The following is a 25,479-nucleotide window of genomic DNA, read 5'->3' as shown; positions in this document are numbered from 1 at the left end:
TAATGAAAATTCAACTTATCTATGAAACTCTGTCATCCTGCCCCCTTACAAAGCACCAGAGCTATAAGATAGTGGTTAGTTGATCTTCCTCCCAATACATAAGTGCCGGAAAACATTAACATGTTGATAATATGATTTACCAAGATTTGCAAACTTGATGAAGACTACCAATGCTTCATTAGCATTCTTAAACAACACATCATTCTGCTCGTTACTAAATTCAGGCCAGTTCTTTTATTTCCATATTTCAAACTTTATCAGTACTTTGCAGCAATGAGAGTAAGAATTACAACAATAACTTCTAAGAATGAAGAGTAAACATTAGTTCTGCTTAATGGCCATAAGAGGTACAATACATTTTTTATTTTATACTAAAAAAAAATCATGAATGATGTCTTGTTATGTGGCTTGAAAAAGTAAAAAGTGAGTCAACCTGAGCTTGGTAGCAAACCCTCTAAAGGGTTATATGGCCTCAAAGCATCTCCCTGTAAAGTTGGTTTCATTTAGTCTGTACATGAAGGGAAAATTTCAGCTGTTGGTCACTTCAGGAAGGAATAGTTGTCCTTGTTTCTCTTGTTTATTCGGCAAAATTTTTGTCCAGTTTCATATTCCAACAAGTCACAAATGGCATGCATCTCCAAAGCTCATGTTAGGTACAGAAAAACTACCATAAACACAAAAAAAGGTTTGGGGGACACTACTCGCTCTTCCAAGGTAGTGACGTCAGAATTATTTTTAAGATTAAAAAGAAATCATGGTAATACACCACCACCTTGACAACTAAAGACTACATTAAGAATCACAGTTGTCTGATACTTGATTTTGCTGGTAAATAACCATCATTAAAAGCATAAGGCAAATTAATCGCAAAAGTTTTAAATCTGACCCGTACGACTACTATTAACTGCAGTTTTGAGGCTGCACTCCAATCAGGAGCAGGGTGAAGTGTGCTACACTGGGATGAGAAAGTTCTTGACACTGCTATACTCTTCTCTATCCAGTACATTAATACAGTCTTGATGCAAGCAACTTCTAACTTATCATATTTCTATTTGCAGGCAGAGTTCATTGACATCTCAGACTTGTATACCAGGGCATACTGGTAAAGCTGTTCCAGAAAAATCTAGTATCTTTACAAAACAATCCATATCATCTCTATAAACCATGATGAAAATGGTCAAGGTAATGGTGAAAAGTAACCATGTTCAGGTTAGAAGGTGCAACAGCATGCTGACGGAATACAAGGCAAGTATAGTGCTACTGTAAATTGCATAATTCTATCATTCAACTATAACTGTTACTACTTATACTAAAATATACAGAAATGTGCAAAATATCTAAGAACAGTTAAAGGTACAGGCTGATAGTTTCTTTACAAGAGTACTCTTTAATGATACAGAAGCCTGACAGGAGTAGAACTGCTGAATATGCTTTGGCATATGCTTGGATCCTTAAAGCTAATTGCACTAGAGTACCAAATCACTCTGTATGAAGAGAAAGAAATACATCAATCATAAATAGTCTACATAGAAGTCTGTGTACTCCATGCACAACAGCTACTGAGTGTGGAGACCTACTTTATCCATAATTCATGTTCGGAAAATATACAATTATGTGCACAAAGAGTTGAAGAAAATTACTGTGACAACTCTCCAACTTGGATGCATTAACAAAGCCGTACACTAAACCTTTAACATTACTTCTAAAGTATACGTATAAAAATAGATGTGCTAACTGATAACTATCTGAGGAAATAATGCACTACCTTTAAAGATATTTTAAGCAAAATGGAGCGCAGGAAAGTATAGGGAGTAATCTTAAATTATCTTTGTGTGCTATGAATGAGCACAAATACGCCAAATTTGTTTGCAGATTAAAGGAGAGAAAATATCCTCACATAGCAATTTGGATAAAGTCTTCATTTGCCATTCATTAAATGTCATTATTTAAATTAAGGTTTAAGATCTTCAAATAGTAAAACAAATTCAAGCAAAACAATGATACAGTGAAAGTTATGGCAAAAAAATCATTACTTGGTTTGTAATGAAGCCAAGTTGAAGATGCATTATGGTGCATACCCACACCTGTTCCATACAAGGTGAAAATGCAGGTGCAGTACACCTGGTAAGTATGATCAACTTTTAAGTCACTGTTAAAGATTCCCCAGAATTCAGGCAGGTACAAGTCGTTATATTTAAGTGGCCTATCCCCCTATTGACCAATGACCTCTTAAAGGACCTAAGCCATGCTTTTCCATGCGATTCAATAATCATCTCATACAATACAATCGGAATTCCCTCATTCTCATTCACTAGTTCACTTGCGAATTCACTGAAATCCAGATACCACAATGTACTGAATAGTTAACTAATGCCTTCTTTTTTTTGACTGAATCTTACACCTACATCACCTGAGTCACAAATACAACAGATATCTATTTACTATTAACAAATCAAACTTATGGGCATGGCAATCTTATAAATTACCAGTAATGTAATATCATTCCATACTTCAACTCCCAATCAAGAAACAACTATGTTGAAGATCATAATCAATACATCCATCAAAGTTAGTAAAACACGCAAGAGTTATGCAAATTAAAAACTAAAGATTTACAGGGGTACTAACACATGAGGTTAGTGCCATATGAAAATACAAAATATCAATTATACACACAATACCATTAGCAAAACTATCTATTTACGACAATTTTATGGGAGGGATTCTGAATGGTCAGCCTAATTCAACTAATGAATATATGATTTGAGAAACACACTTGAAAGCTGATCATATCATATACAGGTGTACTACAGGAAATCCAAATTTTGTGTGGATTACATTAGGCAGACATAATTCAAACAGTGAATTTGCACTATCCTGTTCCTTTGCTTACATTTACATATCTACATTACTCATCCTTAATTAATCACTCGAGGTAGGTGCTCTACTGCTTAAATTAATTATACTTTCTGAGTGAGTTAGCAACAGCACACACTGAATGACTCAAGAACTTCTTTCTTGTTCATGACAGAATATCTTCATCAATTCTTATTGCGTAACAACTGGCTGTACGTGCATCACAAAACATCTACCTTTTCTTATATGAAACAATTTCATATGTTAAGCAAATGAAACAGCCAGCTAATCTGCTATGATGCAAGACATGGATGCAAGAATGAGAAACTGATATAACATGTATTCAAACTTTTAGTGTGGTGGTAAGCCATGGCCAGCACCAAAATATCATTACTGATCGGCACAAGTTCCTGAGCAGCTCAAATATGCAAGTAGGAAAATTATGACACTTTATTATTCTGCCTACGGCACCTAATTATCCAAAACTGAAGCCATGAAAGAGTCAGGATATTGTTCAACAGACTTTTTCACATAAGTAAGATAAACGCCAGTGCAGAGTCAAGGAAACATCCTTTGTGTGAAAAATATTTGGGTCTCCACATCTACCTCCACTTCCTTCAAGTCTTTCACTGAAAGGACACAACTTCCAATACCAAACTTGGTGAGATACAGTAAGAGTTCTCAACATTCTGCATAACCCAGTACCATAAACAATTGGTGTAGTTACTTAGATCTAGACTCTGAGTGAACTTTGTAGCATGACATACTAAATAAGTTGAAAAACAAGGTAAGATGATAGTTTCTGAAAGGAATGGGAGATCACCGTGTATGATCATGTAGCATTTAGATAATCTAGGTGTGAATGAGTTCAAATACACAGGAGTAAATTTTACTAAGGATGTTAGCAGAAAAGTTAAGGCTGCGAAATAATATCAAGTGCTTAGCATCAAATATTCTCCTTATCAAGGCCTTCTACATTGAACAATACACTGTAAATGAGGCCATGGCATACATACCTAACTGACAAAACTGATCAAATCACTTGCCTATCTTAAACATGTATAAATACTCAGAATAATAAAAATACTTGATTTTTTGAGAATTCAAAGACTGTCTCAGATGCCAAACCTGCACACAGATACTAATCAAGCAAATAAACTTTTCAGATCACCATGCAGCTTAGCAAAATAAATTAGTGAATAATCCTTCGTCGTTTATGTACGTATTTCTGTATCTATCTGAATCTCTAATGCCTGTTCCCAATTGGAACTCCCTCAAGTGGGTGGCCACATCAACAGAGTCTCCATAACCAGCGAACTCCAGGGCCGCTTCTTTGCCCTTAGCGCCTCATCCTTAACAGGACACTGGCAGAGGGCAAGTCAAGCACAGTATTTGCAGAATAAAGTGAGAATAAAGCCCTGCTGGCTTTATATTGCAGCTTCTCATAAAAAAGGCAAGCCTTAGAGAAGAATTAAGTACACCAACAAGCATGACTGGATGTTAATTCTTATTGTGCAAAAGAATCACAAAACTCATGCAGTTTTACAAATGCAAGCAAAGATTTGAAACAGCAATGGTTTGTTAGTGTGGATTCAGAACAATGATTCATGTGAGGAGAAACAAGTCTAGAGCCTCATTTAGTCTAAGAAAGACTAGAGGAGTTCCTTTTGTGAGCATAGACAACTCATCATTTTCTCTACCTTGCCATGATTAAGGATTTACTAGCCTGATTGCATTCTCTCCCATGGCTTCAAGTCTTAGATAACCCTCACAAGCAGATATATAATGTATATCCTAAAGCTACTCAACTACATCCATGGAACAGTTCATGCTGTGCTGTATCCAACTCAGCTCACTGTAATGTAATGTACCTATTTTATCTTAAAACAAAGGAAATGGTTATATATAGAATATAAACTTGAATCTACTGTGCATAAAAAGGCCTTACACTACACAATCTTGCCTTGACTGTATCCTTACCTTAGCAAGGGCAGACTGGGTATTCTGCTGTAGGTTCCAGTAAGCTGGTTGAGTGCTGGTGTCAGAAGGAACCTGAATGGGAAGACCTGCTTTCTTCTGAGCACTTGTCAACTCAGCCTCTAGGTGTATAACCTGTCGTTGTCACTCGTGTCATTAGTATTCACATACATGATATACAGAAGATGTTCTAGAATTACATTTAAGTAAATAATATCAATGAATCTGTCTCCTGTTGCTTACAAACCCACTCTAAAAATATACATTGTTATCCAGATGATCAATGTTTATGTGTAACTGATTATTGCCCACTGATATACTGTGCATACCATCTTAACAAATCTATATATCTTTAGTCCCCATACTTTCCCCACAACTATAACTGGATAACAATATGCAAATTCCTTATCAAATTATGTTGCTCTTTATGTTCACACTAAGCATCAGAATTCAATTAAATACCTGAAACATATACATCTTTTATTCCATATCACCTAATATGTAAACAGAGACTGATCGCTCGAAATACAAAGTAAAAATGAAAAAATAGACTACTGAAGCAGATACACACAAGGAAAAAACACAAAAATGAGAAAGCATGGAAATTAAGATGGGTTACTCAAGAAAACAAGAGAAACTAGAAAAGTAACCAAGAAAGAGTGAATAGCTAGTTTACCAGGAAACTTTTCATCATGTTTTTCCTTAATTCCCCAAAAAAGTATTTGCCAATCAACTTTGGTGATCACAGCTCACAAATTTTACTCATGACAATTCAAAAGGGAGTAAAGTGACTGGGATTACATTACATCCAATTCTCGTCAAAATAATCACATATACATTTATATCTAAATTAAGAGAGGGTACAATTTCTGAAGTAAGTGTGAGCAGGAATCAAATCTACAGCCTCGAGCATATTGGGCATGTGCTCTAACCACTAAATAAATGTACTAGCTTTATCTATTTATTATACTTTGTCAATGTCTCCCGCGTTAGCGAGGTAGCGCAAGGAAACAGACGAAAGAATGGCCCAACCCACCTACATACACATACATATACATAAATGCCCACACACGCACATATGCATATACATACTAACTTTACCTACATATAATATTACAAAAGAAAAACAGCTGGAAATTCAGGGTCAAGTCAAGGGCCTATGGGGACGAAGCAATAAGTAGTCTACGTATTTTAATGCTTAGCAACTGGGTAATTCTTTCAATATTTTTTCCAACACCTAAGGTAATGCTTCCATGGGTTATCAAGGTCCTATTACTAAGCTCTACAACTGGTAAGAGGGTTCTGTGTTGAATTATTGCAAATTTCACAGGAGACAACAACATCACTTACCCTATCTTTGAGTGCCTTTACAAGGGCATTATAATGGGAGTCCTTCTCTTCAAGTTGTGTTATGTGATATTCTTCTCTATGAAGGAAATCTCTTTCCCGACCCTGATATTCTAGAAGGAAAAAAAGGAGTATGAAAAATGCCTGATCTTCATTAGCAATTAAGAATTATTTCTCTCATTATTACAAAGTAAGTGATGTAAAAATGATAAATATTATGGTTCCAATGTAAAAGTGGTAACCCTGACATATAAGGATGAGTTCAGTTATAAGTATAAATAAGGAAAAGTATTAACTAAAGCTCGGAAGATTCTATTACGTATGAGTATGTATAACACTTCACTAATTCTGGGTACCATTTCATACAACTATAGCTAAAATTAAGAAAAAAAAGGAAGTATGGAGAAATTTTTGATAATCTAATACTTCTCCAGGGTGCTTCTGAACAAAATATCTTAAAAAATCAGAGAAATACAACCAATTACATGCTTTGTTTTTCCCATTATCAAGCAAGGCAGGATCTCCACCATTTGCTTCTTCTCACAATTATACACACTTGAACATGCCAAGTCCAGTCTCAACCAGCTTCCCTGGTTATCTTTCCAGTCATCTAATATCCCTCTTTCCATCACCAAATTCACATTTACCTCCTCTTTTATCTTTTAGTAACCATTTCTTCCAGCTGCCCACACTCACTCTCAACTCCAACCTTAATCTTTTTAGCTATTCTTATTTTCTAATTTCCAAACACAATATAAGTCATCATTCTATCCACTTTTTCATACTCTATATGCATGCCTTAAAACTTCATAATCATTTTTAATACCCACTTACCCTTCCCAATTTATCAGAATAGTATCAAGAACAATCAATCAACAGCCTCATTTGCACACATACAGTCCTTAGCTATCAAGCTTGATATACGGAAACCAGAGCGTGACGTATCCAAAAACTACACCTTAGTTTACCATGACTACTTCATGTGCCCTAGTTCATCCCACCGATGGCATGTTGCCCCATATATACCATACTGATTGAATTTGTTCTTCTCCATGCACAACTAAGTGTTCAAGTCCAAATATCCTAAAATCTCCACTCCATCTATCCAACTCCTTCTCACCTTCACTCCATCCATCCTACTCTGACTCATTTCCCCCACTCTCTTTTATTCCCTTCACTTCTAACACTGCAATCCTCTTGGTCAATCTTTCTTCATTCATGAGCTAAGTATAATTGGCTGACATGAGGTCCCTGATGTAATCAAAAAAGGGTAAAAAGCTTGTTGAGTCATGTGCTGAAACAGGACTGGTTTACAAGGATACAAGGTTAAGGAAAAAGGATATGTCAACTGGTGTTTTTTCACTGTCAAGTAACCAGCGTGCAAAGAAGAGCCTGAAGATGAGATAGTTATGAGAACAGTAGCAGCAGGAAAGTCTGATAATTTCTTGGGAGTTGATGGCTTACGAAGAAGTTATGACAAGTATGTGATCCAACTGAGTGAACACAGAAAAGTAGCATGTGTGCAGGGATACATAGAGAAGTTCTAACAGAGCTGATTGAAGAACAGCATAAGGTGAGAGTACGTGAAACTAGAGTAGTGAAAAAGGATTGGAAGGGAATCAGGGATCACGAAGTGCGGCATGTGGAGGGTGCGATTTGGTCATATGAGAAATATTAGTGAATGGTGGAATAAAAGTTTAATATGGGAGGAGGATTTCATGAAACCCCACACAAGTTGTTTTCTACAACATGCAGGAGATATATGAGTAGTGTTTATTCTCCTCAATCTCAAGGAATATGAAATACAGTTCATGTACATATATAATATACATATTGGAGCAGGATATTGGACAGGGGGACGGAAATCCTCACCTCCAAATTCTACTTCTCCAAAAGAAGGAATAAAGAAGGGGGCCAAGTGAGGATTTTCCCTCTAAGACTCAGTCCTCTGTTCTTGATGCTAACTCTAGTACTCTTCCGCTTTATTTCCCTATGTCAGGGGTGGTTACCTCCTCACACCAACCTCTTCAATCATGCCATCATACACTCTCGTTGGATACTCCCTGTCTTGCATTCTTTCAACATGCCCAAATCAACTCAAAAGCATCAAATTTCACCCACTCCACAATTCATTCCCTTGCATTCCCTGCCATACCATATTTCTCATACAACCCTTCATTACTTTCTTCATTCCATCTAATCATACCACATGCTCCTCTCAAATAGCTCAATTCCACAGCCTGAATTCTTGACCTTTGTGACTCATCCCACTTCCCTATCTTGGCTTACCCTTTATAATTTTTTTGGCCTTATAATACTTCTTCTCTAAAACAATAAATTGTCCCTGAGATTGCTCCAGCATGTCCTGATACGTGGACACTTCGGAGAGCTTGGACTGCAACTGAGTGTCCAAATCTGCCATTTTATTTTGGGCCTCAAGGAGTTGACTAGTATATTTGGTGTTCTCAGTTACAACTTTCTCCATCTCCAGTAACTGTTAAAAGAAAAAATAACATTCATCCAATAATCTAACTGACATTAGCCAAGGATGATCTTTAAACTCTACATATCATACACGAACAGATCAGAATTATCTTATGGCTTATGAACTTGCAACAACACTCATACATAAATACAAGTGGATGCCAACTCAAAATCCTTGAAATTCAAACAATCAAAATGAAATTCTTCAGGGAGCATTTTTAAATTTTCTTTCTAAGTCAAATTTGGCGAAATACTGAAGCATGATAATTACAACTCCATTTTCCTCTTAGTATGTAAAATGAAACTGTCATAACATTAGTTCATTATCATCTGAAATACTATTTCTCATATACACAGTACATAAGCAATTACAAGTTATATCCACTATACAAATCCCTCAAACTATTACACTAAACAATGGTATAAAAGAAAAAGGTAGTAACAACTTACCGACATTTTCAGCTTTGTAATCTCCGCCTCAGCAACAGCGTTTCTATACTGGACCTGAGGAATAAGCACAAGGACTAGCAACATACTCTAAGACTGATTTACTGGCTGTATGCAAAGCAAATACCTACAAAATTATTATCATATTCAATGCTCAAGGTATACATCAAAACCACTACTGCTAATAAAGCAAATATCAAATTCCTCTGCTCAAAATACTATGTACCTTAATAAACATTAAAAAGGAGTAAAATCAAGGATTGGAACATATTCTACAATAATCATATAAATATAGTAATCATTTTTACCAAATGTTTGTTTTCCCTTTAGTTTTTCTCAGCTTATAAGAAACAGCATTGGGTCTACGTAACAAGTTAATCCTAGGTCACTACTTCATCTATTTGGAGTATGTTATTGCCCAATGTATGAAAAGGATATATTTCTTTTTCCAACAGAATATAAACTAACCTCTTTTAATTTCAACTTCAGAACAGCAACATCATTGTCTGGTGAAGTATCCGATGTGTCACCCTCCAAGTCAAAAACTTCAGGAGGAGGTGAAGTTGCATCGGGAGAAGTTGGAGATGATCCCCCCTCCAGGTACGAGGAGTAGTTGTGCTGGACAGACACATCTTCTGAGCGGGAATTTTCCTCAGACGGTGATGACAAAGGGTCAAATAAGCTCTGACCCGTGTGAGGATCATAGTCTGGTCCACCCAATGCTCGTCGACGCTCTTCTCGCTCACGATCAGCCTATTTAAACATCAACGAACTACATTAAAAATCCATGTGTTATTAGTTTTTGTCAAAAATTAGATAGGTACAAAATGTACAACTTAGATACATCAGAAACTGATATATAAAAGACAAATAGAGGGATTTAAAAAAGACATTACATGACCAAACAGGTACATGTAAATGAGGGATTTAAAGGAAAACTAAAAAATTAGTGAATGGCATAAAATGCTTGCAAGAGGAAAGAAAGAAATAAAATCATGACAAAGCTAAAAAATTAATGAAAACAGAAACGAGGTTGGATTGTGAACCCCAGGTTTGAACTGGAACCCGGTTATGGAGAACACAAGAGGTTGGCTGGTGAACCGAGGATCAAAATGGATCCCAATTATTGTAAACACAAAAAGTAATCAACCCTAAAATGAAACTGGAAAAAATGAAACTGAAAAATTATTTTGCAGTGGGGTAGAAGAAATGGCAGAGAAGGCAAAAAGCTAAGCTACAAGATATGTAAAAGAGATAGAGGGCAGATTCTGAGCTGTTCATGTTAAAAATTTTCCAACCTGAGATTTCCATGACCTTTGACAAGTTGGAAGGAGCAGTAGATAAAGTAGTAGGTAGGAATATTTAAGCAGAAGCATTAGGTAGTAGTCAGTATGAACATTAGGCAGGAGCCTCCACAAAACTGCACTAGAGTTGCCCTCTGCTAACAGCCTGCTAAGGGTGAGGCACTAATGGTTGAGGCTTTGAGGAAACTCATCGGAAAGTAATTCTGCACTATTATGGGAGCCCCTTTTTAGTTAAGTCTACTTTGATTTAGAGCAGTGAAAAACTAATGCATAATAGTAAAATGACATGGAAAGTGTACAGAACAAGGAATTTTCAGGGCCAGCAGTGGATAAGAGAAAAACTATAAGGATGTGAAATAAAGAACTGGAAATAAGTATGTAGTTGAAAGTTTAAAGATGTATTACTAAAATTAAAAAGGTGAGAGCTCATCATCATTAAAGTGAAAAAAGTAAAAGGATAAAGAAGAAAAATTTAACATGGCATTGGATAGATAGTTAGTCTGTAGGGGTATTGAAACAGAGGGATATGATCATGGAGGAATGGAGAAGTTTTACAATATTATAAACGGTACAAGGACATAAATTCATCCATATATCATAAGACTTTAACCAAAAATGATATCATACCTGTAAAGACTGTTTGATAAGGAGGGCCACTTCACTATTTTCTGGGTCCTTTTCACGACCTATAAGGAAGTGAACTCGCCCACTGGTGTTCTTGAGAACAGATGCAGCAAATACCTGAGTTACTCCCACCAGACTCTTGCCATCAACTTCAATGATCTGTAATAAAGGATCACCAAACATAATATACAGGAAATATGACATAAGCATCATCATCCTGTATCATTATTTTCCATCATACATAACTGGTTTCCTACATCAGCAAGATGGCGCCAGAAAACAGACAAAGAATGGCCCATCCACAAGCCTACAGAAAGTCAGTATCCAATGCAAGATATCTACCTCTGTTCTATACTAGTACATGAAACTGATATATAAACAAACAAGAAACGCAATGACTTTTGTCAGTAATTGCCTCTGGAGTATCATAAGCTGCCTTTGAAGAATCATCAGTTCAAAGCTAAACTACAAAATCAGGGTGGATATCCCTCCAAGAGATAAAGATGTCTGACTCCTTCAAACAGTTGCTCCAGGTTGAACAACATTCTCTGATCTCATTTTGTGCTTCAAACACAACTATCTTATTCTGTTTCAGAAATTACACACATAAATAATCTAAGATTGTAGATGGTCAGTGTTGATGCAAGATCTATTCCTGTGCAACAGCCATGTCAAAATGTGAAGTCAGTCTTGGGTTTCATTTAATTAAGAGAGATGCCTGCCATGGGGAATTTGGAATTTGCACAGTAAGTGGTTTGTCATTCTGGTGAATAATGTTCACCTTTAAAAGTCAAAAGAAAAATCTGTCAGTCTGTATCTTGATGAGGGAAAAGGCCACTTCATTTTCATAGCTTGACTTCTTGCATAGGGTTTTCTGAAAGCAATTACCACAATATCATTCAGGCACCATATTTAGAGGCTGGATTATGAAGAAGGTCAAATCAGATTGTGAGGTCACTTACGATTTCTTTTTCACCCTGCAACACATCAACACATGTGGCAAACCCAAGCGCACTAACTGATTTAAAACTCAAATTCCTCTCCTACAAAATCTAGAGATGAATTATCTATCTGTCACAGCAGTCTACTGATTTTGCCTTAAGGTGATGAAAAAATAAAATGTGATTTAATGTGAAATATCCTCCCTATGTAACTGATTATTAGCTGAGAGGATAGGAGAGATAATGGATACAAAATTTTTTCCATGTTAAAAATCTGGTAATTCTTAGTACATTCCGGTACACTTCAAGTGGTAAATGGTTCCACTAATCATCTTCACCTGTTTTTTAACACAGAGAATGGACATCTCTAGCTCATTTTTTATTTAGTAAGATACCAAGCTCTTACGACAAAATGTAATAAATTCAGCAATTATGGTTTCTGAACCTAATAGTCTGTTGTGCTTACACTTGCTCTCCATTATATGTTGGGAGCAACACCATTGGTGCCTAGATACTCTAATGGTGCAACTGCGGAAAACCTATAATGATAATTACATAAACAAATCATCAACAACAAAATCATTCCAATTAGGATATACTAACCTGGTCATTGACTTGTATCCTGCCATCTCTTTCTGTAGCACCCCCTTGCGTGATGGTCTTGACAAATATACCAAGTTTTTCCACACCTGCATCTGCTCCAACACCCATGCCAATTATGCTAAGGCCAAGACCTCCTTCACCTAAAGGGGTATCATAAACAAAATAACCCATCTTGCAGGAAACTATAAATGGAAAGTTCAAAAATTGGTAGTTATTTTTACACAGAAAACAGTTGATCAGATAGTCCATTAGAGTAATTTGGTAATAGAGGTATGTACTTTTCCAGCCATCTAGTATTTCCTTTTCATGTATCCTTTTCTCACTACATGATGATGGTGACTGCTTCATTTATATGATAGGTAAATCATTCAACCATGGCAAAATCAAACAACTTAGATGAACTCACACACTTATTAATCATTGCAAAATCAAACAACTATGATGGACTCACACACTTTGAAACACACTCATACCACCACTTATTCCCACACACACACTACTTTCGTTACAAAAGGTCTTAACAGCGTTCAACAGTCTTCCGTAAGCAAAACATTTGCACTCAGAACTTCCCAGAGCACTTTCCTATTCACTTTTATCATGTGCCTTTTCTAAATCTACATATGTTGCATTCACCTTTTCCTCTAGAACTTTCTCTACTCCTTCTCGGTGCAAACATCTAATCCACATATTATCTTCCCTTCCTAAACCCACATATTCTTCAACAACAAGAATGTAACTAACTCTTCAAATATAATCACTCTATTCTACTAAGTATTGTGCCAACTATGCTAATAAGACATTTCTCTGATTTTTTTTTGCAATCACATTTACTCTCTTTTCTTTTCCACAAAAGAAAAATAAATGTCTTCATTCCACTCTTAAATAACTACAATTATAAATCTCCTACTGAAATATGATATAAAAGAAAAACACAAATTATCACCCCTATTTTTTCCACACGAAAAATAGAGGAATCACACAGAGGCTTTAAGTCAGAAGCTGACAAAACTCAACCAACTAACCTTTAACAATCTCAACAGGAAAGAGATCCATCTTTTCTACCCGCTTCTCCAGTTCGTACTCAGCACTTGCTGCCACTGGGTCCACTTCATCATTCTTACGGTCATATTCAGTTACTGAGTACGTGCTGAAAACCTGCAGAGAGGGTAAAAACTTATTCAAAAATTTTACATCAGGAACTTAACACAATATCCTTTATATAAGCACACCATGCATATATAAGCACACCATGTGTATATAAGCACACCATGCATAATACTGACAGATGAATAATACAGATCTAGATTTTACAACTTCCACTTTCTAAAATACCTTGTGACTTCTAGTGAAAAAATAGTCATGTCATTGATAAATATATGACTTTTCCCATAACTCATAGTCGACTTATCAAAAACAATTAAAAAACTTGACCAATAAGTAACCCATAAAAAACAATTTCAGCTTGCTGTTGGATGAATCAAGAGATGGGTTGGAAGTCACGAGATGGAGCTGTGAGAGTTTTTGTAGATGGGAAAATCTTATCATAATGCAAACTAAATTTGCCAGAAGGGGTGTTTGTTTTAACTATGTTATTCTTTACCCATACTGGTGCAAAGCATGAGCAGTACAGATGAATAATGTACTTCTTCTTCCATACTTGATCACAGCTTCCCGCAATAGCAAGGCAGTGCCAGGAACAAATAAACAAAGGCCACATTCGCTCACATCAATTCTCTAGCTGTCATGTATAATGTACTGAAACCACAGCTCCCTATCCACATTCAGTCCCCAAAGTCCTTTCCAGGTTTACCCTGGATGCTTCACATGCCCTTGTTCAGTCCAATGACAGCACATTGACCCAACTATACCTCATCATTCCAATTCACTCTATCCTACGCATGCTTTTCACCCTCCTGCATGTTCAGGCTCCAGTTGCTCAAAATCTTTTCACATCATCCTTCCATCTCCAATTTGGTCTTCCCATACAAAAATTTAATGACATTATATCATTAATATGCCATATGGATAAAAACCTCAAAAGGTAGTATGGCTATGAAGGACTACAGCAGATAATTGGCTGGTATATAACAATGGTACAGTGGCTAAAAGGACATACTTTGGAGGAAAACAATGAAATAGAGAGATAGAAGAGACAGGCAGAAGTAGTTGGTAGGAGCATTAGATAGAAGTGGTCAGTAGGAGCATTAGGTAGGAGCCTCAGCAAACAGTGCACAAGGGTTTGCCCTCTGCCAGTGGCCTGTTAAGGGGGAGGCACTAAAGGCTAAGAAGCGGCACTGGAGTTCACTTGTTATGGTGACTCTATTGCTGTGGCCACTCCTTTGTGAGAGTTCCAATTGGAACAGGTGTCAGAGATATAGACAGATAGATAGACAGAGACAGATAGACTGAGTTATTCAAGTTTTGAAGCATTTCAGATAAGCATGACTGGGGAAGTTTGTTTATGAACACATGCAGTAAAGGCATTCTAAATGATGGGGTAAATGTGAAATGGAGACAATCTCACTTGACAAATCAACTCGATGTAAAGGGAGAAAAAGTGAGCCAAATTATTGCACCATAAAAGTCTTTGTTCATTTTGGCACATGGGACACAGGTGAATATATCTTTGGCTCTGATGCTTTATACATATTATCAATCCCATGTAATTGGGTATGCAATTAAGAACAACAGTCAATAGAACAGAAAAAGACAAACCTGGACAGGGTCTTTAGAGAATGTAAGTTTGGTGTGAGGATGGTATGGCATAGATGGGTCATTGTCATCATCCTCGTCTTCCTCTGGTAATCCTGGAACCTCTACCCAAAAATGACCATCCTCCAGGTAATGAACTCCATCTTCCACCAAAACCTGAAATTTTTTGATGTCTCAAAAAAAACTTACAGATAAGTCATACAGGAATACAGCTGCAACTGCAAGTAAAAGAAATAATGACTGTAACCATGTCAACATGGAAGCAGTCTAGGACATTTCCTCATCCAAAAGGTCTAGTTATGAACACAAAATTAAGTGAAAAATACAGCAGGAGTGGTTGGTTATTGAAACTGGTGTTAAGAAGCACTAATGACAGTATGTATGGTGTTTTACCATTCACAGCTTCTATGTTCGAAAACACAAGCTTGCAGATCCATGTACATCTTTATCACATGATCAAAATGACCTCTTTGTATACTAGGAGAACATAGTTTTACGTTCGTGTGTGTGTGTGTGTTTATCCATTTGTTCAGTATGGGGAGGGAGTATTAGATACAGGAGATCCATCTCTTGAATATTCTTTACTTTCATACAACTTCTTGAATTTTTATTTTTTTTTTTATTTTTTTTTATTTTTTTTTTTTCCAAAAGAAGGAACAGAGAAGGGGGCCAGGTGAGGGTATTCCCTCAAAGGCCCAGTCCTCTGTTCTTAACGCTACCTCGCTATCGCGGGAAATGGCGAATAGTATGAAAAAAAAAAAAAAATATGCATGTAACCATATCCTCCATAAATCTATTCCATTCATTCACCACTTTATACTGCAAAAGTACTTCTTTACATCTTTTTAACATATGTGTTTGTGTGATTATGTATCAGTACATGGGGAGGGAAGCTTCTCTAATCTCTTGGGACTTCAATATGTTCACTATTCTGTTGGTATAGAAATGGTTCTTTGTATCCTTCCTCAATCAAGCAATGTTCATCATCAATGGGGGTAAAAAGTTTAGAAAGGAACTGGTTTACTAGTATAAACTGTATATAACATCACAAGTAGAATATGCAGCTCCTTTATGACACTAAGGGTACACATAAAACTACTGACTGGGACAATAAATATCATTCTTTGGTACAGTGCTCATGTATGATGAATGGAAAGTGTTCAAGTACAAGAAATCTACCAAACTTCGTAACTGTATTTCTTTACAACCATTCACTGACCTCTTTGACTCTGCTAACTTGATAAACATCCCCAGATGCTTCTGAAGAATCTGCCTCTGAAGGCTCATCTTCAGGACTAAGAGGAGACGTTAAAGATGGATCAAAGTGGGAGGCCACTCGGGTGTCGTACTCATCTTCACCAGGTGTGTAATGAGGAGGAATGGGAGGAGCAGCTTCTGTGTAATGGGGAGGCACTGCTGGAGGAGTGTCTGAGAAGTGTTGGGGAACAGGGGGAGCAACCTTGGAAGCATCCTGCTCCTGTGGGGACAGGAGAAGAACCACCTCTTGGGCCTCTTCATCTGAAAGCAGACTCTGGCTTTCCCTAAAATACGAAAAACCAGGGGAAAGAAATTATCTAAATTGGAGATTTTCCTTAAACTGTGTGCGAGATATGTTCATGTCCTGACCATACATAACTTTTATTTCCACTGAACTTTATATATCTAATGTAAAATTTTCTAAAACTGAAGAGATACAAATTCCATCATGAGTCACTATGATATTGCAATATTTCACAAAATAATGCCACAGAAAAACTACATATATACAACACAGAAATTAAGCAGTGCTGTTGTATCTTTCATATCATCATACATAAGCTTCAGACTACACATAAAACACTGATTACTGGACTTACCGGACTTTTCCCTCCAAAATGCTGGAGAATCAAACACAGGCAGGCAGAAAGAAAATGCACAATGTTAATGCCAAGCTAAGCTCTAAACTTTATGGGCTGGGAAACTGGAAAGGATGAGGAAAAAAAAAAGAAAATGGGAATGGAGAGGGGGGAAGAGGTGAATATGATAAGGGGAAATTAAAAAAGGAGAATTGACAACTGGGGTTACAAGGGCATGGAGGAATTAAAATCTGTCCAGAAATATGGATGGAACCTTGGGAACTTGGGATGGCAGCAAAGATTACAAAATAGAAAAATGGAGGAATGGAGACCTGGATAACCCTTTCCATCCTACTGGCATCTACTAACTTCACAAATCAGGTAAAAAAGTAAACAGAACTTGTTTAACAAGAAACTCTGGGTGATCAAATTGGACATGAATGGAGGAAGCAAATACAGAGGGAGAGGCAGAGAATAGGCAGCGGAGGAGTGGACGAGATGTGCTTGGAGAAATAAACAAGAGACTGAAGTACGATGGGGAAATTAAATGTTTTCTAAGCAAAGACAGCCTAATTAAATAAAATAGAGGGCATACCAAGACCAAGGTCCAACTAAACACAATGTTTAAGGGTTAATAATTGGAAATGAGGTCCATGAGTAATGAAATGGGATGGGCAGGGAAAGGAGAGTAAGGAAGAAGTAATTTGAAATGTTCAGGGAGAAAGTGGCTGGGAAGGAGCTAATTCATAAAGTGATATGGAGGGAAAAGCAAGCTGAGAGGGAAATGACTGGGCTAGGGATAGAAAACAAGTCATAAACTGAGCTTAGAAATAAATCTAAGGATACGAGGGATGATATGGACTGAGGAGCAATACACTGACCTAAAAAAAAAAAAAAAAGAGTACACTCTGGTTGGGAGGGAGTACTCAGTGAGGGTAGAGCAAACTAAGGTATGGGAGAAATTGGGAAGGGAAAGGGGTCAACTGGGTTGAGAATCAAAAAGATGGTACCAGTCACTAAAACTGGGGCGTGCAAATCCAGAACCTTCTTAGCTCAAAGCAACATTTCATATACATTTCAGATGTGACTGATAATGCTATCGATCTACATGAAACAGTCCTACAGTGCATGAGAGTAACTCTCTAAAACTTCTGCATGCATAGCAGACAAAGACTGCCATGCCCCAATTCTTACTGACAACACCATCAATATCTTCTCATAATGCTATACACAGAGTCCTCAGTTACCTGGACCTTTGCTACCTATAAATTTGATTATCCATAGCAATGCAGGCATATTTACACATCTTATATTGTACACTTTCTGACTTATACAAGTCCTGTATACATCATAAGTAAATATACAAATGATAAAGCTATCTAAAGACTGACTGACATGGTCTATATATCCTTGTCAAATAGGTCTCGGATAATCATAATCTGAGTTAACCATGTCTCAAAGACCTGAAATCCTGGTTAACCATGTCCTGATTAATCAAGTTTCTGGTTGCCCAGGTCTTGGATAATCAAAAGTATGTTTGATCAGGTATTGGAAAATCAAAAGACTATGGCTGACAAGGTCCAAGGTAACCAAGTTACTGGTTTACTTATGGTTCATGCATACTAGATAGGGATGCAGTAATTTGTTACTTTAACATCACATATACTGGGAGCATTCGCTTACAAGGTCTACATTTTGGCAAGTCAGTATAATGCATCATATCATTAACTATATCAATGAGCATTAAGAATTACTAAAGTAGATACTCATGCAAGATTAATACGTTAATATGCTCTGAAATTAATCTGGGAGATCTGAATGTACTAGGGAATATCATTAAATCTTCATAAAGAAACTGAAAACAACAATACAATATGCAATTACACTAGTCAAGAATTACAAGAACAAAACTAGGGCAAATGCAATTTCAGAGATAAAACTGATACTTTAAAATTAATTTCACACATTCCGAAACAGCCAGAGATGTCATCAGACGACCTGGCTTTGAAACACCAACCTGGCACTGAAGAGACTTACTTAGCACTGAGCAACCTTTGAGCTTCATCAGCTGTCATGACCTCAGGGTCCTCTGGCTGAGAGGTAGGCGAGGGCTGAACCTCCGTAATGGAGGAGGGATCCACACCATGAGGGGGGATGGGTGGTGGCAGAGGCTCCGGGTCAGTGTCATGGCTCTCCAGATCTGGTGCCAGGCCCTCAACAGTCACTGGGGCTGTACAGAACTGTGCATAAAACAAAGAGAAGTCTTTGTAAATCCACAAAATGTATTATATAAGAGAAATAACATTCTTGATTTAAAAGGCTGGGAAGAAAACACCATTAACTCGCATCATAATTATGAAAGCATCATTGAAGCGTACATCTTGGAAAGAACAGTTTGTGACATGCACATCTAGAAGGAAAAGTTGAAAATGAATCCAGGAGTTGAACAGCAGGGAAAAAAGAATTATTGATGTGAAGGAAGAACACACAAACCATACGACAAGAGAAACAAAAACTTTTTATGATAGTCAAACAAGTATGTGATATCTACATTAAGTTATAAGAGACCTGTTACTTATACAGCATCGAAATATCAGTAAACTCTACAGGTAAGGAAGAGAGAACCTAAATATTTTAGAAAAAGGATGCAAAAATCTATGAGCAGTATGAAAGGCATGGCAGAATGTGAGAGCTTTGCAATAGGTATAATGTATCTCATTTGCATATTAGTGAATTAATCTGTAACCTGTAGAGTTGTGGAGCAAGAACCTTAAGAAAGGAAGCAAAAACAGACTGATTATGTGCAAGTTTCAAGACCAAAAGAACGGAGGAGACAATCTACAAACAGTAAGGCTGAGAAAAGGATTATGGTAAGATATATTTCAAAGGCCTGCCTTTATTCATTCCTGTCACCATCCCACCACACATGACATGACACCCCGCCTCTCTCCACGCATGTGCATGAGGTAGTGTTAGGAAAAGACAACAAAGGCCATGTTCGTTCACACTCAGTCTCTAGCTGTCATGTATAATGCACTGAAACCACAGCTCCCTTTCCACATCCAGGCCCTACAAAACTTTCAATGGTTAACCCTAGACATTTCACATGCCCTGGTTCAATCCAATGACAGCACATCGACCCCAGTATACAATATCATTCCAATTCACTCTATTCCTTGCACACCTTTCACCCTCCTGCATGTTCAGGCCCCGATCGCTCAAAATCTTCTTCACTCCATCCTTCCACCTACAATTTGGTCTCCCACTTCTCCTCATTCCCTCCATCTCTGACACATATATCCTCTTTGTCAATCTTTCCTCAATGTTCTCGCCTTCCACACATTTTTCAACATTCCCAGAACCTTCGCCCCCTCCCCCACCCTGTGACTCACTTCCTCTTCCATGGCTCCATCCACTGCCAAATCCACTCCCAGCAAGTATGAATTATGTACGTGTATATATGTATATGCCTGTGTATGTATATATATGTATACTTGAAATGTATAGGTATGTATATGTTCATGTGTGGACGTGTGTGTACATACATGTGTGTGCATGGGTTAGGCCATTCTTTCGTCTGTTTCCTTGCGCTACCTCACTAATGCGGGAGACAGCGACAAAGTATAATAAAAAATAAAATAAATAATATTCAAAGGCTATAATATATAAGATTCTGCATGAAATCTAACATTTGAAAGGAGATACACTCTGAAGGCATGAATTGAGATCCACATTGGTTAAGTAAGAATTATCATTTCCTAGAAAATTTTTGAAACTGCCATTGAATAATGAAAACCACAGGCATATGCAATTCTCTGTAGCTTATTCAAACAGGTACATGTAATTCTCTGTAGCTTATTCAAAAGTCTCCTCCTGAAGGTCATGTCTACCATGATCACTACATCATTCTAAAAAGTTGTTCACATCAGAGATGTGACACACTGACTTTGGGTGAATTTGTCATCTTTGAATCTGCACTGTTTGAGGCATTGAGAGAATTGTTGATAATCAACAACAGTAGTCTTTCTAATTCCTTGATAAAACAATGATTATCAAATATTTCATTAAGGCATTAGAAAGAACATTGTAGTTGTTCATCAATAATTCAACACCTCAAACAGTACTGCAGATCCAAAGATGACTAATTCACCCAAAGATTGTAAGGGAAATGTCAATGTCAGTCATAATAGGAAAAAAACTTTAAAAGCAATTGTCATCCTCTCTTTGGCCCTAAATCACATTGCTGATTCCTCTAAATAGAAGAAAAGGATGCAGATTTGCTTCTTAAATTTTGACTCATCATCCAAGGTGGCATTCTACTTTAAATTCAAAACAACTAAACTGATAAATGTGGATATTCTTCATGAAAAAGTATAGAATTTGTTTTTCCACTTGAGACACAACATTTATGATAAAACTAGGATTCAATCTCTGACTGCTGTCCTACACAAGATTATGGGGGATAGATGAAGCATAAAATCTAAATCATACATCAAAAATAACTATATAAACATACTACACATATAAAGTTATAACTGCATTCTCAACTGATTAAGCATACCACATAAGTACAGTCTAATGCAAATAAAAGTCATCCCTCAATCATAAAATCTATCTAATATGAAAAGCATATGCAGAATCCCTTCTTGAATGGTCAATTATGAGAACTTCGTAAATCTCAAGTAAATATCTTTTTTAATTCTTGGCTTGAATGATTGTTTCTTTCAGTGTAAAAGAAGGTGGAGCATCATATTGCAATCTGAGATTATACAATGAAAAATAACAAATTACGATAAAGAAACATTTATCTCAAATACCAGTACATCTGAGCATCATAATATGCATTATTCAATAACACTACACAAATAATACACAACCAGTGTACAACACCAACACACAACACCCAACTTGTATCTCATACTACATCATACATTCAGTGAATTATCTTACCAACATTAGAGAACATACAACATAACATTCACAAGCACCATATAACATTAAGCATTACATGCATGTACATAGTCATCTACATCCAATTTCCAGTGTAAAAATCTACGTGTAATATCTGATGTAGTTAATACATACGCACGACATACTCTCATACTTAACATTTAAGTTTGTGAGGTCACTCTAAGTCGTGATACTTAACATTTAAGTTTGTGAGGTCACTCTAAGTCGTGATACTTATATTTTCAAAAGGAATTAGCCAAAAAATTAGAATATCTCATCCACTTAGTAATGAAAAATGATGGATTCTCAAACATAAAGGCAGCTTCAATTCCTATGTCTAATGAAGAGGCTTATTTGAAATTCATCTTTACTTACACAAGAACAATGGCCCAGAACAGTCATACCATTCATAATTTATGAATGTAACCAAATTATCAATTATAATTTAAGAGAAACTAATTACCAATACAGAAACTGGCAAAAATATAGGCAATATCACCACATGGACGCCACCAATAAAATCCAGACTCTACAATACCACAATTATACAACACGAGCTTCCAACAACATACAACACACAACATCCACCAGGCAGTGTCTCACTATGTAGAAAATCCCACAGAAGTTGCAATGGCGACACCTGGCTGGACAGCAAGCCAATCTCAGCCACAGGTCCATTGTTTCCGCCATGTTAATTTGTCAACTTGCCAATGTCTCTGTGTTCTAAAGATCATTTTACAACACACACTAGTTATCTATCATTTATCACTGCTTGATCTTAAATGCTATCATACTCTACACTAGTTATGTATTTTCTTTACTGTCATTTACACAGTGAATAACATTGTTTTATTCTTGTGTTATCATTTGATATTATGACAATTGATTTGTCATGTTTTCTGTCCTGTCCAATTTAAAAATACACCAATTTCTTTACCCAATTACAATATTCCTGGCCAATTCACCAAGACAGACCATCAGATCACCATATTCCCAAACCTACACCATATTCCCAATCATCTTACAAGCATAAACTCAAAAATGTCACAGCAATCTTAAATTATGTCCCCATTTGCTTCTGAAGGTTTTTATAAAAGCTCTAAGGTATATTTCCTCCACAACTTTCAAAATACAGGTTCAACAATGTAAAGGATGGCATTTAAATTGTTCCTTTTCTTAAAGGCCATGTGTCTTATTTTAACCACTCGAACATGACAGTATGACCCTTGAGCACGACTGTATGACACTCAAACATGAAGGTACAACCCTTGAACATGACTGTACGACATAAGCACAACGGTACTACCCTTGAGCACGACGGTACGACCCTTAAGCATGAAGGTATGACAATTGAGCACGACAGTCCGACCCTTGAGAACGACGGTACGACCCTTGAGCAAGATGGTACGACCCTTGAGCACGACAGTATGACACCAGCACAACAGTACGACCCTTGAACACAATAGTACGATACTCGTGCACGACTGTACGACCCTTGAGCACGATGGTACGACCTGGGTGTGATGCCCTGGTAATTTGAGGTCATATGCCTTGCCTTCTAAACCAAGGGTTGTACCATCACGTTCACGGGTTGTACCCAATGTACAAAGGTCATATCCATATATATACTCCAGGGTCGTACCCTAACCTCTAGGATCATGCCATTGTGCTGAAGGAGGTTACACCCAAACAATGCGTGGTTGTGCAATCTATGACAATTAGCAAACTACTTTGAGGATTAAAAAAAGGTTCGTACACCAGAAGGTCAAAGTTCTGACCTTTGTGACAGCCAACGAGACGTTTTCTACATGAAGGTAAACTGAACAATGTGTGGCTGTGCAATCTACGACAATTAGCAAACTACTTTGATGATTAAAAAATGGTTCGTACACCAGAAGGTCAAAGTTCTGACCTTTACGGCCAACGAGACGTTTTCTACATTAAGGTAAATCAAACTGTAGAATCTAAGTAGTTACTACTTGTGTGATGCATAATTTACAAACATTACATTAACTTTATAAGTAATCAGCATGACAAAATATACACTTATTATAGATGACATTTTCAAACCATTTACGGAAAATTTGGTCTATATATGTCAATGCTAAGACCATTTGGTCTATATATGTCAATGCTAAGACCATTTGGTCTATATATGTCAATGCTAAGACCATTTGGGCTATATATGTCAATGCTAAGACCATTTGGTCTATGTATGTCAATGCTACGACCATTTGGTCTATATATGTCAATGCTAAGACCATTTGGTCTATATATGTCAATGCTAAGACCATTTTCAAGCTTTGTAGTACCAATTACCTTAAAGGAAACACTTCATCATCTAACTTAAAGAGCAGTTCGAACCCTTAAATCATCTTAATTATGCCAAAGAGATAAAGTAATTTCCCTAAAATACTGTACTTAATATTTTGGTGATGTGTGTGTGCACAAAAGCCTGCTGGTGCTTTAACTATAATATTATACTTACACCAACAGCTGAACTGCCGCTATATGTTCCCACATTCAGGAATAGACCTGAAATGACCATAAAGTTCAATTCCACCTTCCATTTTCTTCCATAGAACAAGTTTAACCTCCTGGATATGAGTTTATTTTTGTTTTAAAGGGCCAACACAAGAGAAACTGTTGCCATGTAAACGCCTCCATCTGTTGCAACGGCATGGCTAAGAGAGATAAGAGATTAAATACAGATAGTAGATAACAGTCAGTGTCAGTGAGGAACCTACGCTGGTTTTCTAGTTTAAGAAAATACGAAAACGACTGAAAAAAAAAGTGGTTAGTCACGTCAAAAATCATTTTCGAAAATCCTATCAAAAATCACATTTGAAACTAACATTTAAACTGACTTAAAATGGATAATTATAGGCATTTTTTTTCTTTTGTTTGCCATGAACAATACAATGTATCTCGTGTGATGGGTGAACTGAAGATCTTGATAAATAATGTTTAATACGTATTCATGTCCCCAGCAACACTCCATTACGAATTAACATTCCCTTCATCTTTAAAAGCCGAATCTTGAACTTTAAATAAAGGTTAATCATAAATTTAAATGCTCGGTTGAAAAAAATATGTCTGAAGACAGACGTTTAGTTTCCCCTGGACGTTTATACAATATGGTGATGGCTGGTCGTTTAAACATTAAAGGAGGAGAAAAAAAACGACTTACGAGTGTTTAAAATAATAGCGCTCGTCGGTAAAATAGATGACCAGAGGGATGGGGATATTTTGCCGTTACGCCTAAACCTGATGTTGTACACATGGGGGGAGGGAGGGGGAGGGGGGGGGTTACTCCCACTTCACGTTGAATTTAAACGCCGACACGGTAATTTAAATGCCCGTACTAAATGGCCATCAAAACACCACGAGATGAGGTAG

General features: G+C 36.9%; 1 protein-coding gene across 21 annotated transcripts in view; it reads right to left on the bottom strand.

Moving 5' to 3' along the window:
• Nucleotides 1-25,479, bottom strand: part of Spn (protein phosphatase 1 regulatory subunit spinophilin) — a 340,216-nt gene that overhangs the window by 37,304 nt on the left and 277,433 nt on the right. For 19 of the 21 annotated variants that reach the window (XR_011715867.1, XM_071688241.1, XM_071688240.1 and 16 more), the window contains 12 exons: nucleotides 19,168-19,370; nucleotides 17,152-17,172; nucleotides 16,515-16,836; nucleotides 15,299-15,451; nucleotides 13,606-13,738; nucleotides 12,584-12,723; nucleotides 11,043-11,198; nucleotides 9,580-9,864; nucleotides 9,115-9,168; nucleotides 8,470-8,674; nucleotides 6,184-6,293; nucleotides 4,837-4,968 (listed from right to left, as the gene is read on the bottom strand). Coding sequence is in view for 20 of the 21 variants with exons in the window: in XM_071688241.1 (XP_071544342.1) it covers nucleotides 4,837-4,968; nucleotides 6,184-6,293; nucleotides 8,470-8,674; nucleotides 9,115-9,168; nucleotides 9,580-9,864; nucleotides 11,043-11,198; nucleotides 12,584-12,723; nucleotides 13,606-13,738; nucleotides 15,299-15,451; nucleotides 16,515-16,836; nucleotides 17,152-17,172; nucleotides 19,168-19,370 (1,914 nt within the window). In the remaining variant the exon portion in view is untranslated. The remainder of the gene's footprint in view (nucleotides 1-4,836; nucleotides 4,969-6,183; nucleotides 6,294-8,469; nucleotides 8,675-9,114; nucleotides 9,169-9,579; nucleotides 9,865-11,042; nucleotides 11,199-12,583; nucleotides 12,724-13,605; nucleotides 13,739-15,298; nucleotides 15,452-16,514; nucleotides 16,837-17,151; nucleotides 17,173-19,167; nucleotides 19,371-25,479) is intronic. The other 2 variants (XM_071688247.1, XM_071688242.1) reach the window with 2 other exon arrangements.

The sequence above is a fragment of the Panulirus ornatus genome, chromosome 45, assembly GCF_036320965.1.
Source record: "Panulirus ornatus isolate Po-2019 chromosome 45, ASM3632096v1, whole genome shotgun sequence".
Taxonomy (NCBI): domain Eukaryota; kingdom Metazoa; phylum Arthropoda; class Malacostraca; order Decapoda; family Palinuridae; genus Panulirus; species Panulirus ornatus.
Note: the sequence above shows the minus strand (reverse complement) of the source record. Positions and strands in the feature narration are given on the sequence as shown.